Source organism: Protopterus annectens, chromosome 4.part1 (genome assembly GCF_019279795.1).
Source record: "Protopterus annectens isolate FY-2018-M chromosome 4.part1, PAN1.0, whole genome shotgun sequence".
Classification (NCBI taxonomy): domain Eukaryota; kingdom Metazoa; phylum Chordata; order Ceratodontiformes; family Protopteridae; genus Protopterus; species Protopterus annectens.
This window is the reverse complement of record NC_056734.1, coordinates 432,791,352-432,817,539: the sequence shown is the minus strand read 5'-3', so window position 1 is coordinate 432,817,539 and position 26,188 is coordinate 432,791,352. Positions and strand designations below refer to the sequence as shown.

Below are 26,188 nucleotides of genomic sequence, written 5' to 3'. Positions count from 1 at the left end.
ACAATGAGAATAGCTTTGTTGCAGAGTTTTAAGTGAATGATTTTGTTGCCATTGTTGATGTGTGTTGTTGTTTTTTTTTTTCAGTTCCACTGTATGCTAAGTTTGAGAAGAGCTTGATGAATAATTTTTGTACTTATCTAATGTTAAGACTGCCACTACAACAACTTTCTGAGAGAACTTGGTCTATATTCTTTCCTCAAATGTTCTGCTAATAAAAAAAAAAAAAAAAAAACTTTACAAGAGTTTAGCAACAAGTTTAGCAACAATGGAAAAAGTGAGAGTTACTGTTTTTTTAAACAAATGTCTTTTCTGTGGTTTACTATGTACTGAAGTAGGATTTATAAGGCAACTGAGTAATAAAACTCTTATCACCTTGCAAGTGCCCACTCCTAGGCATTGTCTTCCTTTTCAAGGAGCGCTAGACCAGTCATAATTGGAGTGAATTTATGAAAACACATCCAGTTGTCCACCTCCTTTTTAAAAGGCAGACAGTGTGTCATAATGCATAACTTGAAGAAGTTTTTTTTCCAAAGATGGGGTACGAGTTGAGTGACAAATCTATCCCTTCACCTTGTCTTATGTATTCATTGGAGTTGGTTTAGATATCAGGCCCTAGCGCTATGGCTGTTTGACTTTGTCAGTAGTTCTTTAACTACTAGTACAATATAGTCATATATGCAAAGCAAAGATTGGACCCCTAAGGAGTCTGAATGATGCTAAATATAGAGATAAAGCATTCAGTAGATGCATTTTCTTTGAATGTGGCTCTTAATGCCATTTCAGTGAATGTGAGTCTCAAGGGCAATGTTTACTCTTCATGCTAAGTCTGTTTTTATCGTAAGACCCTTTAAGCCTGAGTATCCTTTCAGTTAAAATCATCTGAAGCCTTTCCAATTGCCTGATATAATTAGTAAGGTACATCTCAAAGGTGGGGCATTGTAATCAACCATTGGTCTAACTGGTGTAGAATACAAGATGGGGGCTTCTTTTGATCTAGAGGAAATATGTTTTGGTATGAGTTCTGCAAGGTAAACGGATTCTATTATCCTATTTCTACTCAGATTGAATTCATCTTTTCAGCAATATTCTATGACATATTAACAGAGATCACAAAGTTAGAATCTCTTACTTTCAGTCAGTTACTTCAGATCTGCATGACTTCATATACCTCAGTCAGGACAGTACTTTGACAAACAAACAGTAGCTTTGCCAGCCCTGGGTATTTCCTAAATAACTAGCATTCAGGCCTCACAGATGCACTTATCTCACCACATCCTAAAGCTCAATTACTTTGAATAGATTTACTCTACAGTCCATACAAATTGCTGGACTTGGATACATGCTTATCTCTGTATATTTGTTCTTTCTGTACAATGGGATAAATCTCAAAAATAAGAAAATTGTTTTTCAGATTTTCTCAGTAATTGTATCAAGAAAGCTTACTTTTTCAAAAAGCAGTTAAACTGCACAATGTTCATCGTGTTGGCCCTCACAAATAAGGCTATAATGAAACTGCTCTGGTCAAATTTACCATTGTCTTTTAGTACTATTGACTGAAAAAGAACTGAAAACCTTGACACTTGTATAACATGATGTTTTGTAGTCTGCTGTAATGTAGCTTGGGAATATTGTTAGATAGAAAACTGCTTTATCTTCATTACTGTTAGGCCAGTATATTAATCTTCTAAATATTAATAAATGAATAGCATTTGTAATAGGAGCGTAAAGATCTGACTGTAACTTGTCTCAAATAAAATCCTTGGAGACATGAATCGTTGTGGCAATACGTTTTATTTTAGCGAACAGGATAGCATCATTTTGATAATCACAAAAAACAACCTAATATGGCAAAGTAAAGGACAATTAAAATATGTAGAGAAAGTTCAAAATCAGCAGTTGCTTAGGTGATTCTTTTGTAACGTTTTCCAATCACAAATCACACTTTTCAGCTGACAGTTGCATCCTGCAATAATCTTTTCTTTCATCGTCCAAATTACAGCTCATATTGTCACATTACTAATGCTTTGTTCATACAGAACAAAGTTAAAGCAAGAGTCTGAAACATTCATTTGTCTCCATATGTGTGTGTGTGTGTGTGTGTGTATATATATATATACACATATATATATATATATATATATATATATATATATATATATATATATATATATATACACACACACACACACACATACATATATCAAATTCTTCAGCCATGAAAATGTTTATACAAGTACATATAAAAGTACATACCTTTTGGGAAGTCGATCACCCAGAGGAATTATCTCATTGATAAGACACTCCTAAAAGTAGACACGGTAGTCAGGGGTTTGGAGACTTGTGTAGATAATAATATGAGGCATCCTTGGAGCTCGCTCTACTGGATGTTTTACATATCCACAAAACAGCACCAAAGCTACTAGATCTAAGGATGTTACCTTTGCTTGCAACTTAAATAAGACATGTTGGAGGGAGAGGTTTGTATATCAGAGAATTTCCATTCTCTGGAATAGGCTTCCCATCCATGTGAACAGGTCCCTTCCCTAAACCTTTTGAAGTGAAACCTGGACCAGTGGATGGGAATTCATAAATTCACTCCTGGTCTTACACCTATGTTTCTGACAGACAGAGGCAGCCATTAAATCATGCCCTAACTAGATACATTTGGGTTGCATTGCTCGGCTTATAAAGGCACCAGTGGTTATTAGCCTAGTATCCATGAACATATGATCATAGGATCACAGGATTGTAGGTTACTAGGCTAATGGCCCTAGGGCTCTTAGAAGCCTAGCCAAGTACAACCCCTGTTCCCATCATCTGATATGTCTCTCCTTACATTATATATGTGCAGCAGATACATATATAATCAAATAACTGAAGTTTTAGCAAGGATGGGGTAAAAGAACCAACTGTCAAGATACAAGCTCTTAAAGGGGTGCAGTTGGCACTGTGGCTGCTGAGCTGGTGATCAGTGCCTGCAGCTGACATTGTGGTGATTAATAAAACAAAACAAAAAAAATGGATCTCAAACGCCAACACTTTAAATTCTTATATTTTTAATACAAGTCAAACAAGCAAAGCTTTTGGGATATTTCCCTTTCTCACTGCATAATCAAAAACACATCTAGTTCATCTTCTTATATATGTCACATGACTCTAAATAAGCAATCAAAAGCATGATGTGTACACCATGTACAAACCTGTTCATAAGTAGAGACAGCCTTAACCAGGTGCTTTTGCACGAAGACGTGCAGCATCGGATAGGGATGTCTCTGCGGCTGTGCTACATCCTAATGAAGCAGTTCTGATGGGGGATGCACTTGCTAATTAGCAGTGTGCTCTCTCTCACCTCGATACTGTCTCAAGAAAGACATTAACACATTGAGCGAGTCAGAGACTTGCTCAGCTGTGTAGATTAGCATGTCTGCCGCTTGGTTGCTGCAGCAGTGAACACAACCAAAAGACCATGTTCATTCATCATGGCAGAGGTAAGCACGGGGGAGTTTGGCAGTAAGGTGGAGTTAGGAGGTTTACATTTGCATATGAGAGGGGCTGTATGTCTGGGTGTAGGTCTGCATGGGAGTTTGCATGGGTAGAGTAGAGGATTGTGTGTGTGTGTGTGTGTGTGTGTGTGTGTGTGTGTGTGTGTGTGTGTGTGTGTGTGTGTGTGTGTGACAGAGAGTATGGATGAATGATTGAGTGCATACCTCTCAGCCTTTTAGCACAAGAAATCTGAACAAAGCCAAAAATAATGGGGGCAAAGGCCCAAAAATAGGGACAGATTTTAAATATTGCACTTATGAGTTCAGAAAGTTGTTAGGATAACAGATTTTGCATTTGCATGCATTTTCTGAATGATATAATGTCAGAAACTCAAATCCAAACATTCATCCATCAACAACCCCTTTTTCCCATTTTTGCAAATGAGATTGGGGTGTCACTTCAACAGTCATCTAGGACCAAGGTTCACACTGCTAGCCGTGACATGGTTATTCTTCCATAGTATACACTTGTTCACACACTCGCACCTATGGACAATTTACAGAGTCCAGTCCACCTACTGCATATCTCTGGAATAATGGAGGAAACTGGAGCATTCCAGAGGAAACCCATGTGAACACAGGGAGGACATGCAGACTCCACACAGAAGGTACCCCTTCTAAGAATAGAACCAGAGAACCTCTTGCTGTGAAAAGACAACACTATTCGCTGTGTCGTTGTGCTGCCCAGTAACCACTCTGCTGCCCTATGTCTGAAACTCAAATGTCTGTAATTATCTTCTGACTTCAGTTCTCGCTGATTTGCCAGACGATCACAAATTTTATAAGGAATAAACCAAACATATGATGCAAAAATCTGGACATTTGTGAAAATCTAGGCAGTTGTTAAGTATGGTTGAGTGCTTGAGTGAATGCTATCACGTAGGGACAGGAGATATGTCATGTGCTTGTGTGCCAGTGATTGGGGAGGGGTGAAGGTCATACTTCTACATAACTCTAGACTAACAAGCAGAGCCTACAATATTGAGTGGGGAAAACCATTAGTCCCCAGGGATAACTGTTTCTGCCTTAATGGCACTTAAAACAGTGTTGGGATGGGGGGGCTGGAAACACCTGACACCAGGGAAACTCAGATTGGCATGCCATTAAAGCACATAAGGTGCTGAGAACCACGAGTCACCAGATATTTTGTTAGAAACAACATAAAAAGCATAAGGGGAAAGGGGATTTTATCTGTTCCCCTTGACACAAAAAATCCTGCATTAGCCCACTGAACTAACTGATATATTTATTTAGCTGATGCTTTTTTTTTAATATATTCTGTATCCTGGGCATTACACAATGCATGAAAATGTACTGAATGAGAGGGAGGGAGTAATGGGAAATGTTAAACATACCAGTCCTCCTCATCCACAGTTTGCCCTAGCATGCATGATGTACTGAAGGATATGGCATGTGAAACTCGAATATCTGCACTGCACACTGACTGTTATCTGAGTTACCAAGGCAGGGGGAAACGACCTTTGTTGATGTGACAACAGGGATGGGTAAGGGATATATTTGCATCTGTGTTGTACTGTGAGCTTGGGTTTGGGAGAGTGAGTGAGAGCAGAGGAGGGCCTATACTTACACAGTGCATCTACCACAGTTAACTGCCACAGGAAGTGTTAATCTGCAATGCATAATAGCACAATTCAGAGACATGCAGTTTATCCTCTAATAAGATCTTTCCTCATTGCAGTGAATGTGTCTCTGAATTGCAAAATACTGCAAGACACTGGCACAGCCATTTTACCATAGACCTTAATGTGACGCAGTAGCACTTTAATGAATCCTTGGATACTCTGAATTTTTATGATGATTTGGCTTGAAATTCAGTCCTCTCTGCAGAAAATTCAGTTTAGTTATTTATTTTCTTTAATAACAGCATCCAAGAATCCTGTAGTTTTGCAAATATTTAGGTTCATCGTAAGTGGAAAAATATTGTTCACTTCCACTTTGCTTAGCAAATGAAATTTGAAACCATTTAGTTTTCTGATCAAGTCATGATGGGATAAACCCAATAAATGTATTGGTATCTATTTATAACATATATGTTTTTTTACTGGGATTCTTTTTATTGAATGGTCTCCTCCATTCATTATCTAAAATGTAATTTGACCAGATGTATTATAACCATTTTTTTAGAAAAATCTTCGGCAGAAAGTATTAGCCTTGAAAATAATTGCAGTAAAAAGAATGCATAATTTTAGGATCTATATCATAACATCAAAAGGAATGGATTTCGAATGGCTTAAATATCAGAATTGCCGTTCATCAAAATCACTTTTGTGGGGGATTGTGCCCCCCCCCCGCTAATTATATATACCAACTCCGAGATCGCACTACAGTGAGGAAAGGGCAAAATTCCTGATCTTCACTGTACCGCAGTCTCACAAAAAACAAATCAATGAATGTCAATTTTGATATTTAAGCTGTTCGAGATTTGTTCCTTTCGATAATATAATATAGACCCTACTTTTAGGTTTCCTGGTCTTTGTGTTTTAGTTCAATGACCCTCACATTTGTTAAATGTAATGAAATGCTGAAAATATTTATATTTTGCCAAATGTGCATTAATTCTGTGTAACAAATATGTTTAGAAAGCAATATACATTTATTTTCAATATTTTATGTAATCTGTACTGTAATAGCTAGTATTCCTATCAGTTCATAATAACATCTTTGTTTTGTATTTCACTCTAATTGGAAACTAAATTGTTATGTGTTGTCTTGCAGAGCCTAGAGTAAGCTGCAGACTTGGTCGATCTGCGTCAACATCAGGTGTTCCACCTCCTTCTGTTGCTCCTCTCAGGCAAGCCAGTGAACCACAGCCAAGCCAGGTACCATCGTTAGGCAGTCGTGAATGACCTCATGTGATACCGCATACTAGACTTTTTCACTTGTTTGTCTGCCATCTATCATGCTGAGCACCCTAGTTCTGTCTGTGTCTGTCTCTGGCAAATGAAAGGGCATCCACAATGCTTGTGGAACTTTCTTTGTCTTTTGTCTAAACTTAGAAATGCTGTTGGATTACAATGTCCTCCATTCTGTAATGTTCTAGTCCTTGTTAAGTTGTTCTGTCTGTACTAGCTGCTTTGCATAGTTCAATGTAGTGTGTGATGTCTTGTGTTGAAAAGGTATCTTGTCTGTATTCCTGTTTAGAATTAATATTTTATTTCATTTTTTCATTCCAAAAATATTTGCACTTGTATTTCCTTCTTATGACTTGTATATATATTTATATATATATATATATATGTGTTTTTATCTTGTTTTTACTACTTTGTAATCTTTACTGAATATTTTCATTTACTTTATGCTTACTGCATGGTTTGCATAAATTGTAAATAACTTTCCTGGACAAAACATTTTCATAATTCATTGTTTTTTCTAACATAAGTAGATGAAGTTTCCACAACATTAAACCCAACTGTATTGTACATATGTGTGTGTAGATATATATTATATACTCGTATCATACACACACACATATACATTTCTGTGCTGGCTATTAAATAGTCGTGGTATACTGCTAGAATCCATTAGTTAAACAGATAACTTCCTCCCAGGTGCAAGCCATGCTATCATATAAAAAATGAATATGCAATGCTGCATGGAGATTTCTGCTTATAACTCATCTCAGGAAGAAGGCTAGTTAATAAAATTCACCATGAAATTTACTGTTTCTTTGTGTGTTGCACTGTTTGTGTGTCTCTGTAATGTGTCGTTTCAGAAGTGCATGAATGTATCATGTTTGTCAGCATACCATTTGTGTTATTTGTATCAGACAAGTGCAGTTTCATAAATTCCTTTGCAGTCTGATTTAGTGACTTCATTCATAAAGTCATGCAAAGGTACATTACATGCGTTAAAAACAGTCTACATATGTATCCACGGCATTAAAAGCAAAATGTTGCATCACTTTTGTTTACAAATACCATAGACGTTTTATGTTTTAGAAGGAAAATTTGGGACCTTTTCCACTTGATTTTCCATTTCATGTACATACTTTATTTTTTATGTTCTAGACAGAAAATTCAGAACCCTGTCCAGCTCAGGTAAGTATTTTATTTGATATGTTAAGCCAAGGGATACTGCAAACTAAACAGAAAACATGTATAATACAGGTCAGTACATAAGCAAAATACAATAAAGCTGGTTGAAACTGTAGTTATGAATAGTAGACCTCTTTTCAGTTAGGTTAAGTCATAACACTTACAACAGTTTTTAGGGACCTGTAGTATCACTTCCGATGTAGAAATAACAGCAGTTTGCAAAAGCCAAGTCTCTTTAAGCAGTTAATTTCAGGTTTTGGGACTAGTAGATGGGAAAGTATTACTGCTAGTGGTTAGTTTACAAGGAATATTCAGTTCTAGCAGAAGGAGAGAGGGAAGAAACCATCATAGAAAGATACACAACTGTGAGGCACTAAGCAAGGTTGACGCAGAAACTGAGATTAAGTGACTTAAAGATTAAGGCACAGATATAGTACAGTTTTAGGCAGTGATAGGTAATCAACTGCTGTTGGAGAGGATTAACAGTGATACTTGTGTAGAGTGGAAGAGAGAAAGGGGGGAGAATAGAAGAGAGGAAGTAGATAGGATGAGAGGTGACTGGGAACAGAGAGGCTTAGCAAGGGGAGGTCATGAACATATGAACTGAGATGGAAGTTTAATGAAAAGAGTTAAAAGGAAAGGATGGAATGGGGAAGAGAGAGAAGAAATAAGAGAAGAGAGTGGTGAAGAGGACAAAGGGGAGAAGAGTGAAGATGAGGAGAAGGTGGCACAGAAGTAAAAAATGGATGGTAGGAGAAGGGAGAGATGTGTAGAGAAAAGGGGTGAAGGGAGGGAGGGAGTGTTATGGAGAGGAAGAGAAAAAGGATTAAATGATGGAATGGAAGGTCTTATGAAAACAGGGAAGGTTACAAACAGTATTATTTATTATGCATAGTCTGTAGCCTACTTACGTTGTGATGGGGAAAATAAAACTAACGAGCATGCTCAGTTCAGAGCATCAGAACTCTTGTCCTTAAATACATGATGGAGAGCATATGAGTTGCTGTAAGTCATTCTAACCTTTTTCCTAAAACTCTTTATATTTTACTTAAAGGAAATAGAATTATATACACTCAAAGGCATTTTAAGTGTAGGTGATATCAGTTAGAGTTTAATAAATGATATGGTCAGAGTACTCAATACAGTCCTAAAGGTAAAGTTGTGCTGAACTGCAGGTTTTCTTTTAACTTTTTGTCATGGAGAGACTATTAGGTAATGCATTGTGCCTTATGCCAGCAATCTGTCTCTTTTAGTAGCTTGAAACTTCTAGAAAAAACCAGAATGATTTTAGTGGGAAATGACTAAACCTTTATTTTGAGCATGGTGTCTTGATCATAAGTTCTGATGAATATTTCAGATGTTAAGTGTAAACTCTAGCCTGCCAGCAGATATGTTAATTGTATGTGATGCAAGTAACGATGCAAATCCTGAATGAGCATTTGTAGGTTGCTTCAGAATATGCAAGTTTGTTTGTTCTTAAGAGTCTAACCAAAATCATTTAGGAGTTAGGTGGTAAGCAAAGTTGAAATGTGCTGCATGATGATGAAAACATGATGTGGTTACTGGCTGCATTCAAAACACTCTGCTGTGGGACTGTTATCAAACATGAAAGTATGAAATGGGCATTGGGTCACCACTTATGTTGATAACTACAAACAGGATAACACAGTAGAAAAAAAACAATAACATACTTGATGTAATAGTATTGACCTCATACTCAACATCAATTGATGTAACATTATGAGACTTTGAAATAGTTGTCAGTAGCTTGCCAAAATTCAGGCCCGCCATTTTTAATAACAGCTGCAATTCCAGGAAATGTAATATAAAAAAGTAATTCAACTACTATCAAAATATGCCAATTCCTCATCAAAGCTCCTAGATCTGAGCATCTCTGTTCAATGCATAATAAATGCTAACTGGCTCCCCATCCAACAGAGGGCTGATCTCCTCCTCAGTTTCCATAGGTTTAAATTTAAACAAAATACCTTTTCCAACATGGCTGACATATTCACTATAAGGAAAATAACTTGCATCCTGTGGTCACAGCCAAACCAACACACTGCCTTTCACTCTACTACATCAACCCAAACAATCAGTAATCATAGCTTGTCAGTTCTTAGCCCTGAAGTGAGGCAAGTCCTATCCCCAACCATAAGGGACTCAGCATTTACCTGAGTATCAGCAAACCTCTTATGATTCCCCTGACAAAGGAGGCCATATGTCACTGTTTTCCTAACAGTGATATTACCTAAGACAACTAAACTTTAACTTCCCCTCTGTGAGTCACAAATATCCTTTTCTTTCGTGACCATTACCATCTCACCAGTGATTTAATACTTTCCACAACTCATACCTCCCATCACATACTTACCCTCCATGCAATCCCTCAATCTATTCTCTCTTCCTTCTTCTATCTATCCTACTTGGATGCATTCTACTCTGTAATATCAGCTGAAAACCTGTCTTAGAGCATTCATTTTTGAACAATTGCTACAACTGATGTGTTAATCTTAAAGTTGTTGTGAATATATGTTTTTGTCTAATATAAACTTTTATGTTTTTAGTGTTTCATTGTGTACTGCATGGGATTTTATTGGTGCTACTATTTTTATACCTGGACTAAGCCTGAAGTGGTCTCATGTAGATCAGTGCTCTATCCAGGTTAAAATATTTAAATAAAATGAAATCAACTTTTACCAAGATACTTTACATAAGTTGACTGTGAAAAATACGAGTGAGTAGTAAGAGGATGGCTAATATGTGAAGTTATTGCCATATAGTTTGATATCTTTTCAAATGTACATCCTGTTAGTCTTTGTCCAACTGTTATGTTTGGGAATGGAATGAGTTTAATGTAGAAATGTATGTTCAGGAGACCCACTGTCAATAAAAACAAGACTCTCTATCATCTTAAGTAATACCTTGGCAAATGGAAAACAGACACCCTTGACTGTGGTTAGTAAAAATATGCTACAGTATTAAAAGGCTTCCTATTGAAATGTTAGCGCTCCAAATGTCAAGTGCCAACTTGCAGAAAAAAAAGATCAAAATTGCAGGAGCTGAGTGAATCCTGAACATTATGCTGCTCTTTTAAACTAAAGTTTTGCAGAGGCGCAAGGAAAATAATTTTCTTGGGTGGCAAAAGCCAAGGTACCTTTTTGGCTAGGCTTATATAGGTCTTAGGGCCAATACCCTAGTACCTACCTATGAGCACGACAATATATCAACTCTTTTGAGATGACTGAAATTTACTATAATCACAGAAGACAAAAAACAACATTCATAAGTAAAATATAACAACTCTGAGGTTCCTGGATCTTGGGAAAAGGAGACATTCCCAGGATAATACAACCCTGGTCTTCTGGGACAAAACCCATTAGTTGTGTATTGAAGAATGCACACAAATATGTTAATCACTGTTGTCTAATAGACAAGGCAGTCTTAATAAGATAAACCTATAATTATTAGGTTGAAAGAATACCTTTGGTTGAAGTAGCTAGACATAGAAAACTCTGAGACGCATGTACGGTAGTATTAACTAAAAATATATTTCATTTTGCACATGATGACATAATCATGATCCACTCATGTCAGTACAAATGATTGCTTACCTTTTTTAACATCATGCATTAATAGTCAGTGGTATTTAAGTGATGAAATGGGAATGTAGAACATTATGGGACTTTATGAAGAGGGCAGATAACATAAAATCGCATGTGAAAAAATCTTTTAGTACATCACCCAGAAGACTGTGTATGGTACTGCCAACTCTGTCAAGGATAGTCTCTCTCATTTTTTCAGAACAAAAAAAATATGCCTCCAACAGCCACCTCATCTTCTAAACTCGGCTCTTGAACCAAATTAGTGTTTCAGAAAATTGCATCTTCTATTGTCAGATATATTTGAACATTTTCCTTGCATATAATAATGAAATGAACTTTAAACTTAAAAAAATCAGTAATTATGCTGTGTTGTTTTAACCGTTTTTATAGAGGCAAAAACTTTTTGCGCTTCATAGTCACCATAGCAGAGTAGGCACAGTCTATGCCTATTCATTTCCTTTCATAAATTGCACGGTCCTCTATCTTTTTTTTTTTTTTTTTAACTAACTCTTGCTTGTCAGAAAAAGATACTAAACCAAGAGTATTATTGCCCTAGGTGATTGGTTTGCATTCACCTTTTTGTGATAAAGTCCTGTGGGCATACTGTATTGTTCCTTCTGGAGTGTATTCACTGCCAAAAAGTATTTTAAACAGGTCAATTAAGAAAGCAATTTTATTTCCTTAGCACTGTCTTGTGCTACAACAAATACCATTATATGATTTCTTGTATTTCTGTTTTCAGTGGCATTCAGATTATAAGCAAAAAATCCAACACTTTAAAATGTTGCTACTTGTTTCTTGAAAGAAGTCTTTTGTCAGGATCATTATCAGTAGCTTTGAGCTAATTAATTTTAATTTTAGCCTCTGCCACGGTGAATGTCAAGTTCAAACATTGGTTTTGTACAATTTTCTGCAATGACCACATGGTATTTTGTATTATTTAATTAGCACTCATAGTGCCAGTGAAATTAATTTTCCCATCCATTTCCAAGGCAGCAGAAGGTAGCCCAACTGGGTTAATCTGAAAGCTAATTCACAGACCTCAGGTTCACAGTACAAATATTTTTGGCTCACTGTGTTAGCTTTTACCGAACTTGATTTTTGTTTCAAGGAGTGGAAACAAGTATAACAGCAAACTTTACAGGCTAATAGCTGGGCATCCAATGAGGCAAAGGAAAGAGAATGCTTTATTTTACTAACATGTTAAAAGGCTGTTTAGATGAAGTAAGTTATGACAATAGGCTTGCAACCAGACATCCAGGAATCAAATATAAACAGTGATCTTTTTTGAATTTCTCATATGTTAGTTGACTAGAAGAAAATTTCCAAATAGGAGAGAAACCAGATTCTGGATTTTGGGATTACCCCCTCCAAAAATATTATTTGCTGTTATACACTGGTGTGGGCAATTATGGAAATTTTACATTCAGAACACTAAAAATACCCTCATTGTTATGGCAGACCCAATTTCTTCAGTCTGTCCAGTCTAATCAGCAAGGCTAAGGAAAATATCATTGTAGAACTCCTAAATACCAACATTGGCAGTGTATAGTTCCTTAACCCAAGGTTAATTTTGCCTCTAAAATTTACTAGACTTCTGTAAAAGTCACTGAGGCCTCGTGTAACAGTATATCTGTGTACGCTGCTTATATTCACTTGTCAAAGATAGTTGATGCCATCCCACATTCTGGCATTATTGACATATCAATCAACCAGATGTTCTTCATGTTTCACTGTTGCAGTCATCACAATTGGGTTATCTGCCTGCAGGTGGCCCTCAGCTGATACCAGAGTCTTGCGATTTCTGCGTCGGATACTGTCGCTTCTTCCATGACGTCAGGGGTATAAAACATGCAGCCGATGCCACTACATCAGTCTTTCTTGCTGTGTGGTGCCCGAAGCAGAAGGAGTTCGCAAGTGCTGGTCGGCCAACTCCTGAAATTTTCATTTTTCGAGTTTCAGACCTGAAGTCTTCAGAAAGATAAGTACCCCTTTGGGGATCCTTTTTTTTTGCACTAACCGGTCAGAAATCATTAATTATTGTCTTGCCTGTGGAAAGCAAATACTTCACAGAGATTTTCATTCTTACTGCGTCACCTGTTTAGGCCCAGACCACGATGTCCCTCGCTGTCAGTTTTGTGCCTTGTTCAATGCCCGGACTATTCGTCATTGGGCTATTTTTGTAGCTAAATTCTTTTGCTCTCGATCTCCGTACTCCAAAATGGCATCGATAAGCCATCCAATTACCCCTCTTCCAAAAAAAAGTAAGGATAAAGACAGAGACAGACCGCATAGGTCCAAAACTGCCGATGACACTACCATTAAGCTAGTCACCAGTCTGCCGGAACTCAGTGAGGTGCTTTAGCAGCCCAATACCTGCTTCTACAGATTCTCAGGCCTCTACTGAGGCCCATTCAGAGTCCGGTAAACCACGAGATGCTTCTTCAACTATGGAACCTGCGGATGTCTCTACCTTGGATGGGTCCGGAGCCGCTGTGCAGGCACTGGCTTCTGAGGGTGTATTCAGGCCTTCCAGTTTTCGTATTAAACCGGCGACTTCATTTCAAACCAAAAATACCGAATTTCTTCGGCCTAAAGTTTGTACTATGCCTAGGAAACCGACAACCAAAGTGCATTCTCAGGCCCACATGCCACAAAAACAAATACTTAGAATGGCTGAAGACCTCATTACTTTAATTATGGGATGTCAGCCTTCCCCCTCAAAAAGACCAAGAACCGATTTTCCTTCTGATTCTTCAGATGAGGAGTCTGATAACTCTGATCCTTCTGATTACCAGGACATACCTTTATCTACCTATGAGGATTCTAATGCAGAAGATTCCATTCCCTCTGCTTCCCCTCCAGAAGATTTTTCTTTTGGTGGAAACCCTGCATACCCTTAGAGAGCATTTCTGCTGGGAGAGCCAGGACTACTCAGTCCAAAAAGAGACTTAGGGAATTTTTAAGCTTGCCTCAGCACAGGCCTCTAGCTATCCCTACTGTTCTGGAAATTGTAGCTTGTCTTTTTGGAATCCAGCCTTACCCCTTATACTTTACCTGCAGCTCCCAGGAAACCTGGCAGGTACTATAGAGTACCTGACCCCCACAAATTCTTCTTTAAGAATCCTACTGCGGATCCAGAGACCATTTCCCAGGGACCTAAAGACATTAAGGCTACAACTGCCAAAAATCATACCCCTTCAGACAGGGATTCTAGGGCATTAGACAGATGGGATAAGAAGTTATACATCTCTGCTACTCTTGCCATTAGGGCTTTAAATTGCCAGTTTCATATGTTAAAGTATCAGCAGCATATTATGGAGCTAATTAAACAGAAAATGTACAGTACAGAAAATTTACAAAAGTTAATGCATTCTGCTAACCAAGTTGGTAAACATACTTTGAAATGTGGATTTGATGCCTTAGTAGCATCTTGCAGAGCTGCTAACACAGGGTCTGTTCTTAGAAGGCATGCTTGGCTTAAGGAACAAAACTTGCCAGATCATGTCAAAGCAAAATTACTAGATGCGCCATTACACCAAGAGCGTCTATTTGGCAGTAAAGCAGAAGTCCTCAAAAGGATGGAGGAGAAAGCTAAATCTATGCAAACTCTTAAAGATTTCTTACAAGTACAGCCACCTAGATTCAATAGGCATTGGCCTTCTAAAAACTTTTCCAGTCCCTTCCAGGCCTTCTCATTCCAAACCCAGGGGGCAGCAGAACACCAAGACTTCAGTCTCAGGTTATGCACAGATCTAAGCAATGGAGTGCTCCCACATCCAAAACAGGGAGTAGTAAGCCACCATCCTATGGTAAAATTGCACAATGACTTATCCTTAACTCTTCCTCCAAGCCTTGCCCAAGTACTTGCCCCTTTAGGAGGGAAACTTGCCCTGCATGCCAGAAACTGGGGAGTACATTACCCAGGACAGATGGGTCTTAAACATTGTTTCCCAGGGATACAGATTCCACTTCCAATCCCTCCCAACCCTAAGCGGATGGCCAGACCTCCCCACAAACCAGTGGGCAGACGCCCAAAGGCAAGTGCTTTCTCTTCTCATTATCAAGGCTATTCAACCTGTCCCAGCAGAACAAAGGGGACAAGGCTTTTATTCCAGACTGTTTCTGGTACCCAGAAAAGAAAACTCTTCATGTCCTATCCTGGATCTGTCTATACTCAACACCTTTCTGGTGGTTCCAAAATTCAAAATGCTAAGTCTACAACAGCTGCTTCCTATGCTAACCAAGGACTCCTGGCTAGCAACCCTAGACTTAAAAGAAGCTTACCTGCACATTCCCATAAGGGAATCTTGCAGGAAATACCTACACTTCAGAGAAGGCTCTATGCACTATCAGTTCTCTGCACTTTCCTTTGGCTTCTGCACCCAGGGTGTTCACAAAGTGCCTAGCTCCAGCCATTGCATATTGCAGGCAGAAAATAATTCATATTTACCATACTTGGACAATTGCCTGATTCAGGCGGACAGTCAGAAATTGCTACTACAGCATCTGGCATTTGTAAAAAGACTTCTAATTTCACTGGGGTACACCATCAATGAAAAGAAATCTCAGCTGGTACACAGCCAACAGATTGTATTCCTGGGAGCAAGCTTGAACACAACTTCCCAGATGGCATTCCTCAATCCAGAGAAACAAATTTATTTGACAAACTACTTCAATCTACTGGCCAACAAAACCTGGCTATCTGCAAGAAAAATACTGCAAGCTTAAGGGTTCATGGCCTCTTGCATTCTACTAATTCCATATGCAAGACTGCATATGAGGAAACTTCAGTGGTACCTAAAAAGTCTCTGGTGTCAACATACTCAGCACCTGGAAACAGTCATTCCTTGCCTAAGGACAGAGTTCCTTTGGTGGGCAGAGGCCTGCTACCACAAAAAGGGTCTCCTTTTCACTCTACCTCTGCCGCCCAAACCCTAACAACAGACACATCAGACTATGCTTGGGGGGGGGGGCTCACATGGCAGGGCAGTGCATTCAGGACAAGTGGAGCCCAAAGCAAATGCACCTGCATATCAATCAGAAAGAAAAGTTAGCTCTACAGAATGCTCTGTCAGCCTTCAAAGGCCTTATTCTTCCAGGACAACTGTTGGTAAAGACAGACAACACCACAGTCATGTGGTACATAAACAAGCAGGGAGGGGCCCATTCCTACCCACTCTGCAAATTAGCCATGGATCTGTGGAACACAGCCTTGAGCAGCCAAGTGCACCTGCAAGCTCAATTCCTGGCAGGCAAACTAAATTCACTGGTAGACAACGTAAGCAGAAGTCTCATGGACCCACACAAGTGGAAACTGGAAACCAGAATATTCAAGCTTTTGAGGAACAAGTGGGGGGCACCAGAGGTGGACCTTTTTGCTTTCCCTCAGAACTATCAATTGAGCAAATATTGCACCAGAACTCCCCACAGCCAAGCTTGGAAATTGGATGACCAGTTCTTTACCTGGGAAAGCCTCTCAATCTATGCCTTTTCCCCTCTTCCCCTCCTCTCGAAGGTTTTACTAAAGATCAAACAGGACAGGACAAGGACAAGGACAATCCTGATTGCACCAGACTGGCCATGCCAGCACTGGTACCCTCTTTTGCGCAGTCTGACAGTACTGCCACCATGGCACCTGCCTCAGACTCCTTCCCTGCTGTCCCAGCAGGTGGGCCAGGTTTTGCACCCTCAGCTACAGACCCTGAATCTTGCAGCCTGGCCTATCCCCTGAACTCATCACCAGCAACCCTCAGTAAGCAGGTGCTGGATGTCATTCCTGAGGCAAGGAGGCCTAGTACTAGAAAATCCTATTCAGAAAAGTGGAAAAGATACTGTTCCTGGAGCCATTCTCAGGGAAGGGACATTACTGTGCTCAGCTTACCTCATATACTAGATTACTTAACAGAAATGCTCCACAAGGGCCTATCCTTCTCTTCAATTAAGATTCATGCCTCTGCCATCTCAGCTCATTATAATACTGAGCCACCCCTCCTCTCTCATCCTCTGGTAAAACAGTTCCTGAGAGGAGACAAAAATTTAAGACCTCCCCCAGGTGAGCTCCCACTCCTGCCTGGGACCTTAACTTTGTATTGGAAAAGCTCATACTTCCACCCTTTGAACCTGCTGCTACAGCAGAGTTAAAATTCCTCTCATGGAAACCAGCTTTACTTCTACCCATCACTTCAGCAAGAAGAGTGTCTAAATTGCAGGCCCTTATGGCAGTGGAACCCTTCATTATCTTCCATGCGGACAGGGTTTCCCTCAGGACTAACCCATCTTTTATGCCCAAGGTGGTGTCTAGTGTGGCTTTAAACCAGTTCATTTATTTGCCAACTTTTTTCCCTAATCCTCAAAATAAAGGGAAAGGATCCTGCACTCCCTGGACGTGCACAGGCAGCTTAGGTTCTATCTGGACAGGACTAAGCCTCTCAGAAAATCTGATCAGCTGCTAGTTAGCTTTGCTGCAGGGGCAGAAGGCAAGGCCATTTCAAAGTAAACCAATTCTAAATGGATAGCACACTGCATCCATTTCTGCTACAAACACCATGGGAAACCTACCCCACTGGGGATCAGAACACATTCCACTAGGGCTACATCTACCTCTACAGCATTCCTCAAGGGAGTCCCTACCAGGGACATCCTGGAAGCTGCAATCTTGAGCTCTGTACACACTTTCACCAAGCATTACCACTTACCTATCTTTTCTAAATCCAGAGCTGGATTTGCCCCAGCAGTTTTACAGGGCCTGATTGCCAACTCTAATGCTTATTAATTACCTCCACCCTTCCTTAGCTTTGAGAATCAACCCAAATGTGATGACTGCAACAGTGAAACCTGAAGAACATAGTACAGTTGTGTACACTTACCATAAATGTAGATGTTCGAGTGTATTCACTGTTGCAGTCCTGGTTACCCTCCCTCCAGCCTCCTGATCTCTCTTTACTTCTACCTGTCTTTTTTGTTTGGCATATCTTATATCATGTGTATTTGCTTTTTTGCTGGGGGTGTTCCATACCATGTAATTGCTTCCTATTTTGGGGGCACCTGACATCTGGGGCAAGAAGAACTGATGTAATGGCATCAGCTGCATGTTTTATACCCCTGACGACCTGACGTCATGGAAGAAGCGACAGCATCCGACGCACAAATCCCAAGACTCTGGTATTCAGGCTGGCTGAGGGCTACCTGCAGGCAGATAAACCAAATGTGATGACTGCAACAGTGAATCCACTCGAGCATCTACATTTATGGCAAGTGTACACAACTGTACTTTATGTACCTTGATGGGTAGCAAACTTGCTTGCAAATAGAATCTAGTATATCAATATGCAGAACACCCTTTGATGTCAAAGCTGACATCAGTGGTATGTGGATGGCCAAGTCTGCTGATGATTGCAAACTTGGAGCTTTAAACCAGTTCATTTATTTGCCAACTTTTTTCCCTAATCCTCAGAATAAAGGGAAAGGATCCTGCACTCCCTGGACGTGCACAGGCAGCTTAGGTTCTATCTGGACAGGACTAAGCCTCTCAGAAAATCTGATCAGCTGCTAGTTAGCTTTGCTTTCCATAGGATTCCCAGATCCTCTAACACATGCAAACAAATGGTGGTAGGACCACAGCTTAAAGCTTAATACTACAAAACTCATCTTGCCTGGTGAGGCATATCCTAGGGTTTAACCATGGTAGCATAAACTTAAAAATATTTTCAGATAGGCATTACATATTTACCTTCCTTTTGCCCTGTACTATTCCTTCTTAATATTTTAGATGACATATTGATTCATGGGTTTAATTCAAAGCTTTATAATTTTATTTTAATCTCTTTTCCTTCTCTTTTATTTTCAAACTGTTTTGAAGTCTTGGAAAGCCAGCAATCTCTGGTTTATTATTCATTTTTAGTTATTCTTGACAAGAATCCATTCTTGTTTGTTTAGGAAACTAACACCCACTAAATCTTTTTTGTATTTTTTACAAATAATTTAAAAAGTGTCTGTTATCATGACAAAAATGGTATGCAATGCACCATATTTGTATGTTTCTAATTCTACAGTTGAAAATTATTTTATAATATTGCTTTAATTGCATTAAATGAGAGTAATATATTTTTATAAATTAGTTAATTGATTAAATGCTAATTTAATATTGGAAGACTGTGTGTGTGTGTGTGTGTGTGTGTGTGTGTGTGTGTGTGTGTGTGTGTGTGTGTGCTTACTACCCTTTAAGATCATTTTATTTCTGGACTTAAACATCCAAGTTATAAATGTTAGCTAATGTGTTTTGTCCTACCTCAGAAGTTTGCCTGACTGCTTGATTCATTTTAAAAAATATAAAACTTAAATAAAGCTCAGTATTAAATATTGTAAACAAACAATCAGGGTTGTAGATGAAAGAAATCACTCAGCAGGGAATTTGAAAGTTGTAGCATCCCACAACTATGCCATGCTAAAATGTGGGAAAGATGCTCAGCTGTTTGGCCACTGGTGAAGTCATTGTGTTACAAAGACAGGATAGTATTGACTACAAATTCCTGGAAAAATTCTCCCATGCAGCAGGCACAGGACCTGTTGTGAACTGAGAAATCTGCCTTCCAAAATTGCCTTTATAAACATCCTCTAATAAAGTGTCTGAGGTTTGCAGCTGTAATAAAACAATGTGGAAGCACCGAATACATCTAAAGGACTGGATCATGGTAACCTGCTCATAATGGGAGCACAACTGTCAAGCAATGAGAGTATGTTTGTGTGTGAAGAACACAAGTTACCATAGTGAAGCACAGTGCTGTGAGGGAACACACAGGATATCAAAAAAATAAAATAATTAACAGCAGGAATGAGGGGTCAAAAGATTGTGATAACTGAAAAATAAAATCAGGTGGATGGTTTGCAAAGGTAATTACAGGAGGGGGAAGGAAACTGATAAATAGAAATAGCAGCAATGCATAATTAATGTCATGGGGCAGCGAGTGTGAAGGGGTCAAAGTGGACAAGAATTACAGACATGCAGAATGAGATCAGCAAATATTTAGGAGTATGTTATGAGAATGGGACTGAAAGTGTTGAGATATACTCAATGAATACAAAATAGGGAAGAGGCTAAAATATATGTCCTTCTAATGCAGTGATGGTAAACCTTTTCGGCTCAGTGTGTCAAAAATTCGGAAAGTGCTTATCTTGACTCTGCTGGGGTGTCATCCCCCCACCCCGACCAAAAGAGAAACAATTCTTTTCGTATTCATTTATTTAAAAAAATACAGTCCAATCATGTGTTGCTATGTATTATAAAAGTAAAAGAAAAATCAGTGACTTAAAATAAAGAAAACAAATTGCACACTAATAACTGGACTTAAAACAGTGCACCAAAAATTACCCTACTTTTAATAGTAATTTTGAATTGAACTGAAAAAATATGGAACACATTGCATTTGATTTGATTAACATCAATTACTGACTTTTTTTGTTGCCGAGTTTTAATAGATTAGTGCAGGGTCACATATTTCTTGTATTTTTGTTCATTCAGTTTCTTCGTTAACTCTGGCATTGGTGAATGCTGCTGTGTCACCCAAAATGTCATGGAGTGTCACCTTTGACACTTATAGGGTGGCCATCACTGTTCTAATGGGTGAAGAAGACTTTTGAGCTGAGTGAGAGGGAGGGAATTAGCTAGTGTTTGGAGGAATACTTAGGAGAGCTGTGGGCAGGAGAGGAGGAGAACAGAAAGGAATAAAAGGGAGCATCAAAGGGAAGAGAAGTAGTTGAGAAAGAATGCTAAAATGAAGGATAGGGCAGAGACGCAGGGATCTGGGAACAGGAGGGAGTAGAGGAGGTTGAGAGAGAATGCTAAAATGAAGGATAGGGCAGAGACGAGGGATCTGGGAACAGGAGGGAGTAGAGCAGGTTGAGAGAGAATGCTAAAATGAAGGATAGGGCAGAGACGCAGGGATCTGGGAACAGGAGGGAGTAGAGGAGGTTGAGAGAGAATGCTAAAATGAAGGATAGGGCAGAGACGCAGGGATCTGGGAACAGGAGGGAGTAGAGCAGGTTGAGAGAGAATGCTAAAATGAAGGATAAGGCAGAGACGCAGGGATCTGGGAACAGGAGGGAGTAGAGGAGGTTGAGAGAGAATGCTAAAATGAAGGATAGGGCAGAGACGCAGGGATCTGGGAACAGGAGGGAGTAGAGCAGGTTGAGAGAGAATGCTAAAATGAAGGATAGGGCAGAGACGCAGGGATCTGGGAACAGGAGGGAGTAGAGGAGGTTGAGAGAGAAGTGCATAATGTCATACAAATGGGAGGATGATAAGTGGGAAGAAGAATGTGAGATGGTGATGTCCTTGAAAGTGTCGGGGCAGTGAGAGACCAGCATAGGAAGTTGTTGGGTGGACGGCATAGGACCCCAAAGGTGTTTGTAGAGAAAGTCCAGTGTGTTGGAAACACAGTGACAAAATGTAGACAATATACATATGTGGTGAGAATGTAAGGTGGAAAAAGAAGAAATTGAGCGTGAAATAAATGTGAGGTAAGCTGTACAACAGAGAGGTAAAAGAGGGATGGGAACTGTATTCAGAATATAGGGAAAGCAGGGGTTGTGGAGAACAGAAGAAAGAGGGAACATTTTCAATGGCAGTTTGGTCAGCAAAAGAGTTTGCAAACAGATAGAAGCTGGGAGACAAGTAGTGTATACTGACTGCTTTCCTGAACTATGTTGGATTTGAACATGCTGTAATGATATATGATTCAAGCAATATACATATAACAAGCATATCAGGACCTAATAACTCCCTTAAGAAAATGCCCTGCTTAATGCAGCTGTTTTTGTAGGTATACTCCAGTATTTTAAAATGTTTATAAAAAAATTGAAAGCTAACTGAAATGGCTACATTTTGTTTGTCACATATCTCAATATAGCTGTGTTATTGTATGAACAAATGTCAAGCATACTACTGTATAACCTACATTAGCAATAGCCCCCATTTGGCTTCCATGTGACCTTTGAACAGCTCTTGCATTGCTGAGACAAATATTTATACTATTGCTTGTGTGACATTTATTGTTTTCTTGTCGTGTTTTCTTATCAGCTCATCACTTTTATATTGTTTGGGCTCTTTTTGCTTATCCATTTTTCTAAAACATTAGCAAAAGCAAGAATTTTGATAATGGAAACAAACAACACTTACTTCCATCTAGCTTCTCAGAAAAATAATGATGAACCATTGCTGTACTGTGTGGCCAGTAGCAGTAATAGATGTTGTATTATGTTGATTCATCTAAGCAAATGTGTACATAAATGGCCGTATTCTTTTGGATAGCTTGTAAGAAAATGCGTGGAGTGAAATACCAAACTGAATCAAGGGAATTGCAGTGCTTATATTTTGCTTTAGTGATTGAAAAGAGGAGTTTATTTCTGTTTTTCATTGTATGCTTCTTTTAAATTCAGTGGACTGGCTTGATATACTATAGGTCAGTTTTAAGGGAAATCAAAATAAAGCTTTTTTTTTGTGTAAAATAAATACAGTATTTATCAGTTTAATATGAGCAGTATATTTTACCATTTCCACAGTAGTAAAATATTTTTGTGCAGCAGTGTGGGTGATATTATAAACAGTAACTGACATAAAAGTAACAGGAAGCATGGCAGACTGAGCTACAGGAAAAACAAATCCTGGGCTTGTTGTTTAGTGTATGACATGGTAATGGTCTTTTCCCTGCAGTAGGTTTGATTCCTCCAGTTTCCATTTGCCTTTTCTGTGATTCTGAGAAAGAGGCTTAGCCAGATACTGCTCCCAGGTCACCACTGAAAAAACAAATGATGGCGTAGTGGGATCCAAACAGAAAAATGAATAGTATGGCAACATTTAGAATTAATCCACTATAATTAGTAAGATTACTCTATGTTACCTTTTAAACATGTCAGTAACCTTGCCAGTGAATATTTGTATAGGACCATGCTAGCCACGTAGTGCAGCCTGTGACCTTACAAGCATCTCATCAGATCAGTAACAGCAGGAAACATTTGGTGTATCGTAACCAGACTGTGCAGCACTACTGCATGAGTTTCCTTTGTGCTTTTGCAATCGCCTCATAAAAGATGCTGACATTATCCAATATGGTATACAAATGCATACCTGGAGCACTAGTAATAAACAAAGCAAAATTACATAGGTTCATCAGTAAGTAATAGGCTAACTGCCCTTATGGGCCATTTTCAGCCTAGCTAGTTTCCCTTTTTGTGCTCAGATTAATGTATCCCATTTGGTTATAGATTGGACTTTCGCATGCCATGGTCAGTAATTATATGTTACCCATAATAAGAATAACCGGTATCATACCATAGATAATTTGAGAGGACCCATGCATGGGATAAAGAATTTAGGAGCTGCTTCTACTCATTTATAGTATAGAGGGCAATCCTAGGGTAAATGTTCTGTTTCTCATTCATAGATCTAAGTTGCCTTTGAAAATTGACAGGGATGGACTTTATTTTATGTGGATGTGGAGTCTGTTACACAACAGCAGTATCCTCTGGACATGATAATAAGACATCATTGTTTTGGTATAGGGATGATAATGAGAAACCATTTTAGTACAATAGAGATAATAATGTAACACTATTTTATTGATTTAGGAATGCTAATGTGAAACCATTGTATTAATCAAGGGATGTAAATGTGCTACCATTTTTAGTACAGTAGAGGTAATATAACAACTTTATTAACCTAGGAATGACAATAAGGCACTATTTTGAGTACACTAGAATAACTCACAAAATTGTAACACAACCAACCAGAGCTCCTGCGCTACAAAATCTCATCCTTCCTTACAGTTCCAGCAGACCACTTCGCTCTAACAATAAGAACTTACTCACTGTCTCCAAGACCAACAACACTGCAAGAGAATCTTTATTTACCAAATATATATCTCGTATATGGAACTCCCTTCCTAAATCCATTCTCTCAATCTTATCCACAAACCACTTTAAGCCATCACTTAACGTTTATCTAAAAAATAAGTGGCTATGTTCCAATACTGACCCCTCATGAATGCTCTGATACATCACTGTATACCCCAACCATATCCATAATCTTCCCCGGTGTTTAATCCTTTATTCCTACTGACCTGTCCTAACCTTATATCTTGACATAAGTCATACTTTACAAATAGTACTAGCTATGTTCAAAACCTAGGTTTTGTTGTCAAGATGATGTAACAAATTTGTATTTTCTTAGGTATACTACATTTTGTTTACTTTATACTTTGATTATTGTAATGTGTGCATTAAAATATACTATTACTCATGGAGCTTTTCTCCCTGGGCCTCCGCTGAAAAAAGACCTGTGTCCAGTCAGACTTTCCAGGTAAACAAATGTTAAATAAATAAATAATCTAGGAATAAAGTTCATAACTTCAAAGGCAGTGTTCAGATCAAAGGAGGCCAAGGAGCATACCGCCTGTTTAGAGGCGATCTGTGCCTGACGTATAAAGCCAAGTCCAACCCGGAATTAATGGACATGCTGCACCTCAGAAAATCCAAATCCCATCGAGCTACGCGCTCGAGAGACTTGAACCACAGCACTGAAATAAATAGGACATGCTGGAGGGACAGATTAATAACCCAGAGGCTCCCTTCACTCTGGAATAAAATCCCAGTCCAGGTTAGGCAGAGTCCCTCATTGACTCTCTTCAAGAGGAATCTTGATGAGTGGATGGGAGATCATAGGTTTACCCCGGGTATCACTTCTGTGTCACTGTTAGACAGAGGCACAGTATACTAACCTCGAAAAAGGGCATAGCAAAATAAATTTAAAATGGGTGGCGAAAGCCAAACACATTCTGGCTAGGCTTATAAATGCCCTAGGGCAGATAGCCTAGTATGAACCTATGAACCTATGAACATTGATTCCACTAGGTTAGGATCATATACTATATTTCTAACCTAGATATCCAAATATTTTAAGTGTGTTCATAGTACTTTGACATCTAGTATGTACTGAAATTTTTTTCAGAACTATGGAATTCTTAGGGTTATACAATTTTTCCTCTGTTTAATTTTAAATGACTTCATAAACATTTCACTTCTAAGAGATGACATACCATGGTATAAGTCAGTATTAAATATTGTAAGGATTAATCATGGTATGTCTTACAAGCCATTAAAGTTTCTGTCTTATGTATCAACAGTGTGTAGTGTATATGCTTAAATGCTTATATCTTTCCATATAACTCCGTTCACAATTTTTTAAAATTATCTTAGTGAATCTCCTTTGCACTGACACAATACTCTTTATTTGGCCCTTGTTATAAAGGCAAACAACATAATTATATTCTGCAATTGGTCTTACATATGTTTGTTTGAAGCAGTAAGGGAGTTACTATTCCTTGTAGTTAAATTCATTAACTTAATACCTAACTTTATCATGGCTTGACATCTAATTGCAGTTGCATATTTGCAAAATAAAGTGTTGCTTATCAATATACCTAAGACCCTAAACACATCCACTTCAGGTAAAGCAGATGTCTTTAGATAAGCAGAGCATCTTTTGTTAGAGTTGACAAAATACATCACTTATAGGTTCATAGTTATATGCTAGGCTAATGACCACCAGGGCCTGTTTAAGCCTAGCCGTACAATCCAACCCATGTCCATATATCTCATGGAATCTTATTAGGAGGGTATATTGGGAAGTTTATACAGGTTATATGATAGGGGAGTACGTTTGTTTGTGCATTAATGTCTGCCTCTATCTCTGTCTATTAGAGACATAGGGCCAGATCCTGGTTGAACTTTTGATTTCTCACACATTGGTCAAGGTTATGCTTAAATAGGGTTAGGGATGGACTCTGCTTCACATGGATGAGGAGCCAGTTCCAAAGCATAGGAATCCTCTGAGACACATATCTGTCTCACCAACATGTCTTATTTATGTCACAAGCAAAATTTAAATCCTTGGATTTAGTGATACTGGTGCTGTTTGTTTTGCAGATGTGCA

General features: G+C 38.7%; 1 protein-coding gene across 1 annotated transcript in view; it reads left to right on the top strand.

The window, feature by feature from the left end:
• LOC122800900 (neuronal tyrosine-phosphorylated phosphoinositide-3-kinase adapter 2-like) overlaps positions 1 to 26,188 on the top strand; it is a 394,493-nt gene that overhangs the window by 92,055 nt on the left and 276,250 nt on the right. Inside the window, exon 2 of the mRNA XM_044070243.1 lies at positions 6,279 to 6,382. Within this exon, the coding sequence (XP_043926178.1) occupies positions 6,279 to 6,382 (104 nt within the window). The remainder of the gene's footprint in view (positions 1 to 6,278; positions 6,383 to 26,188) is intronic.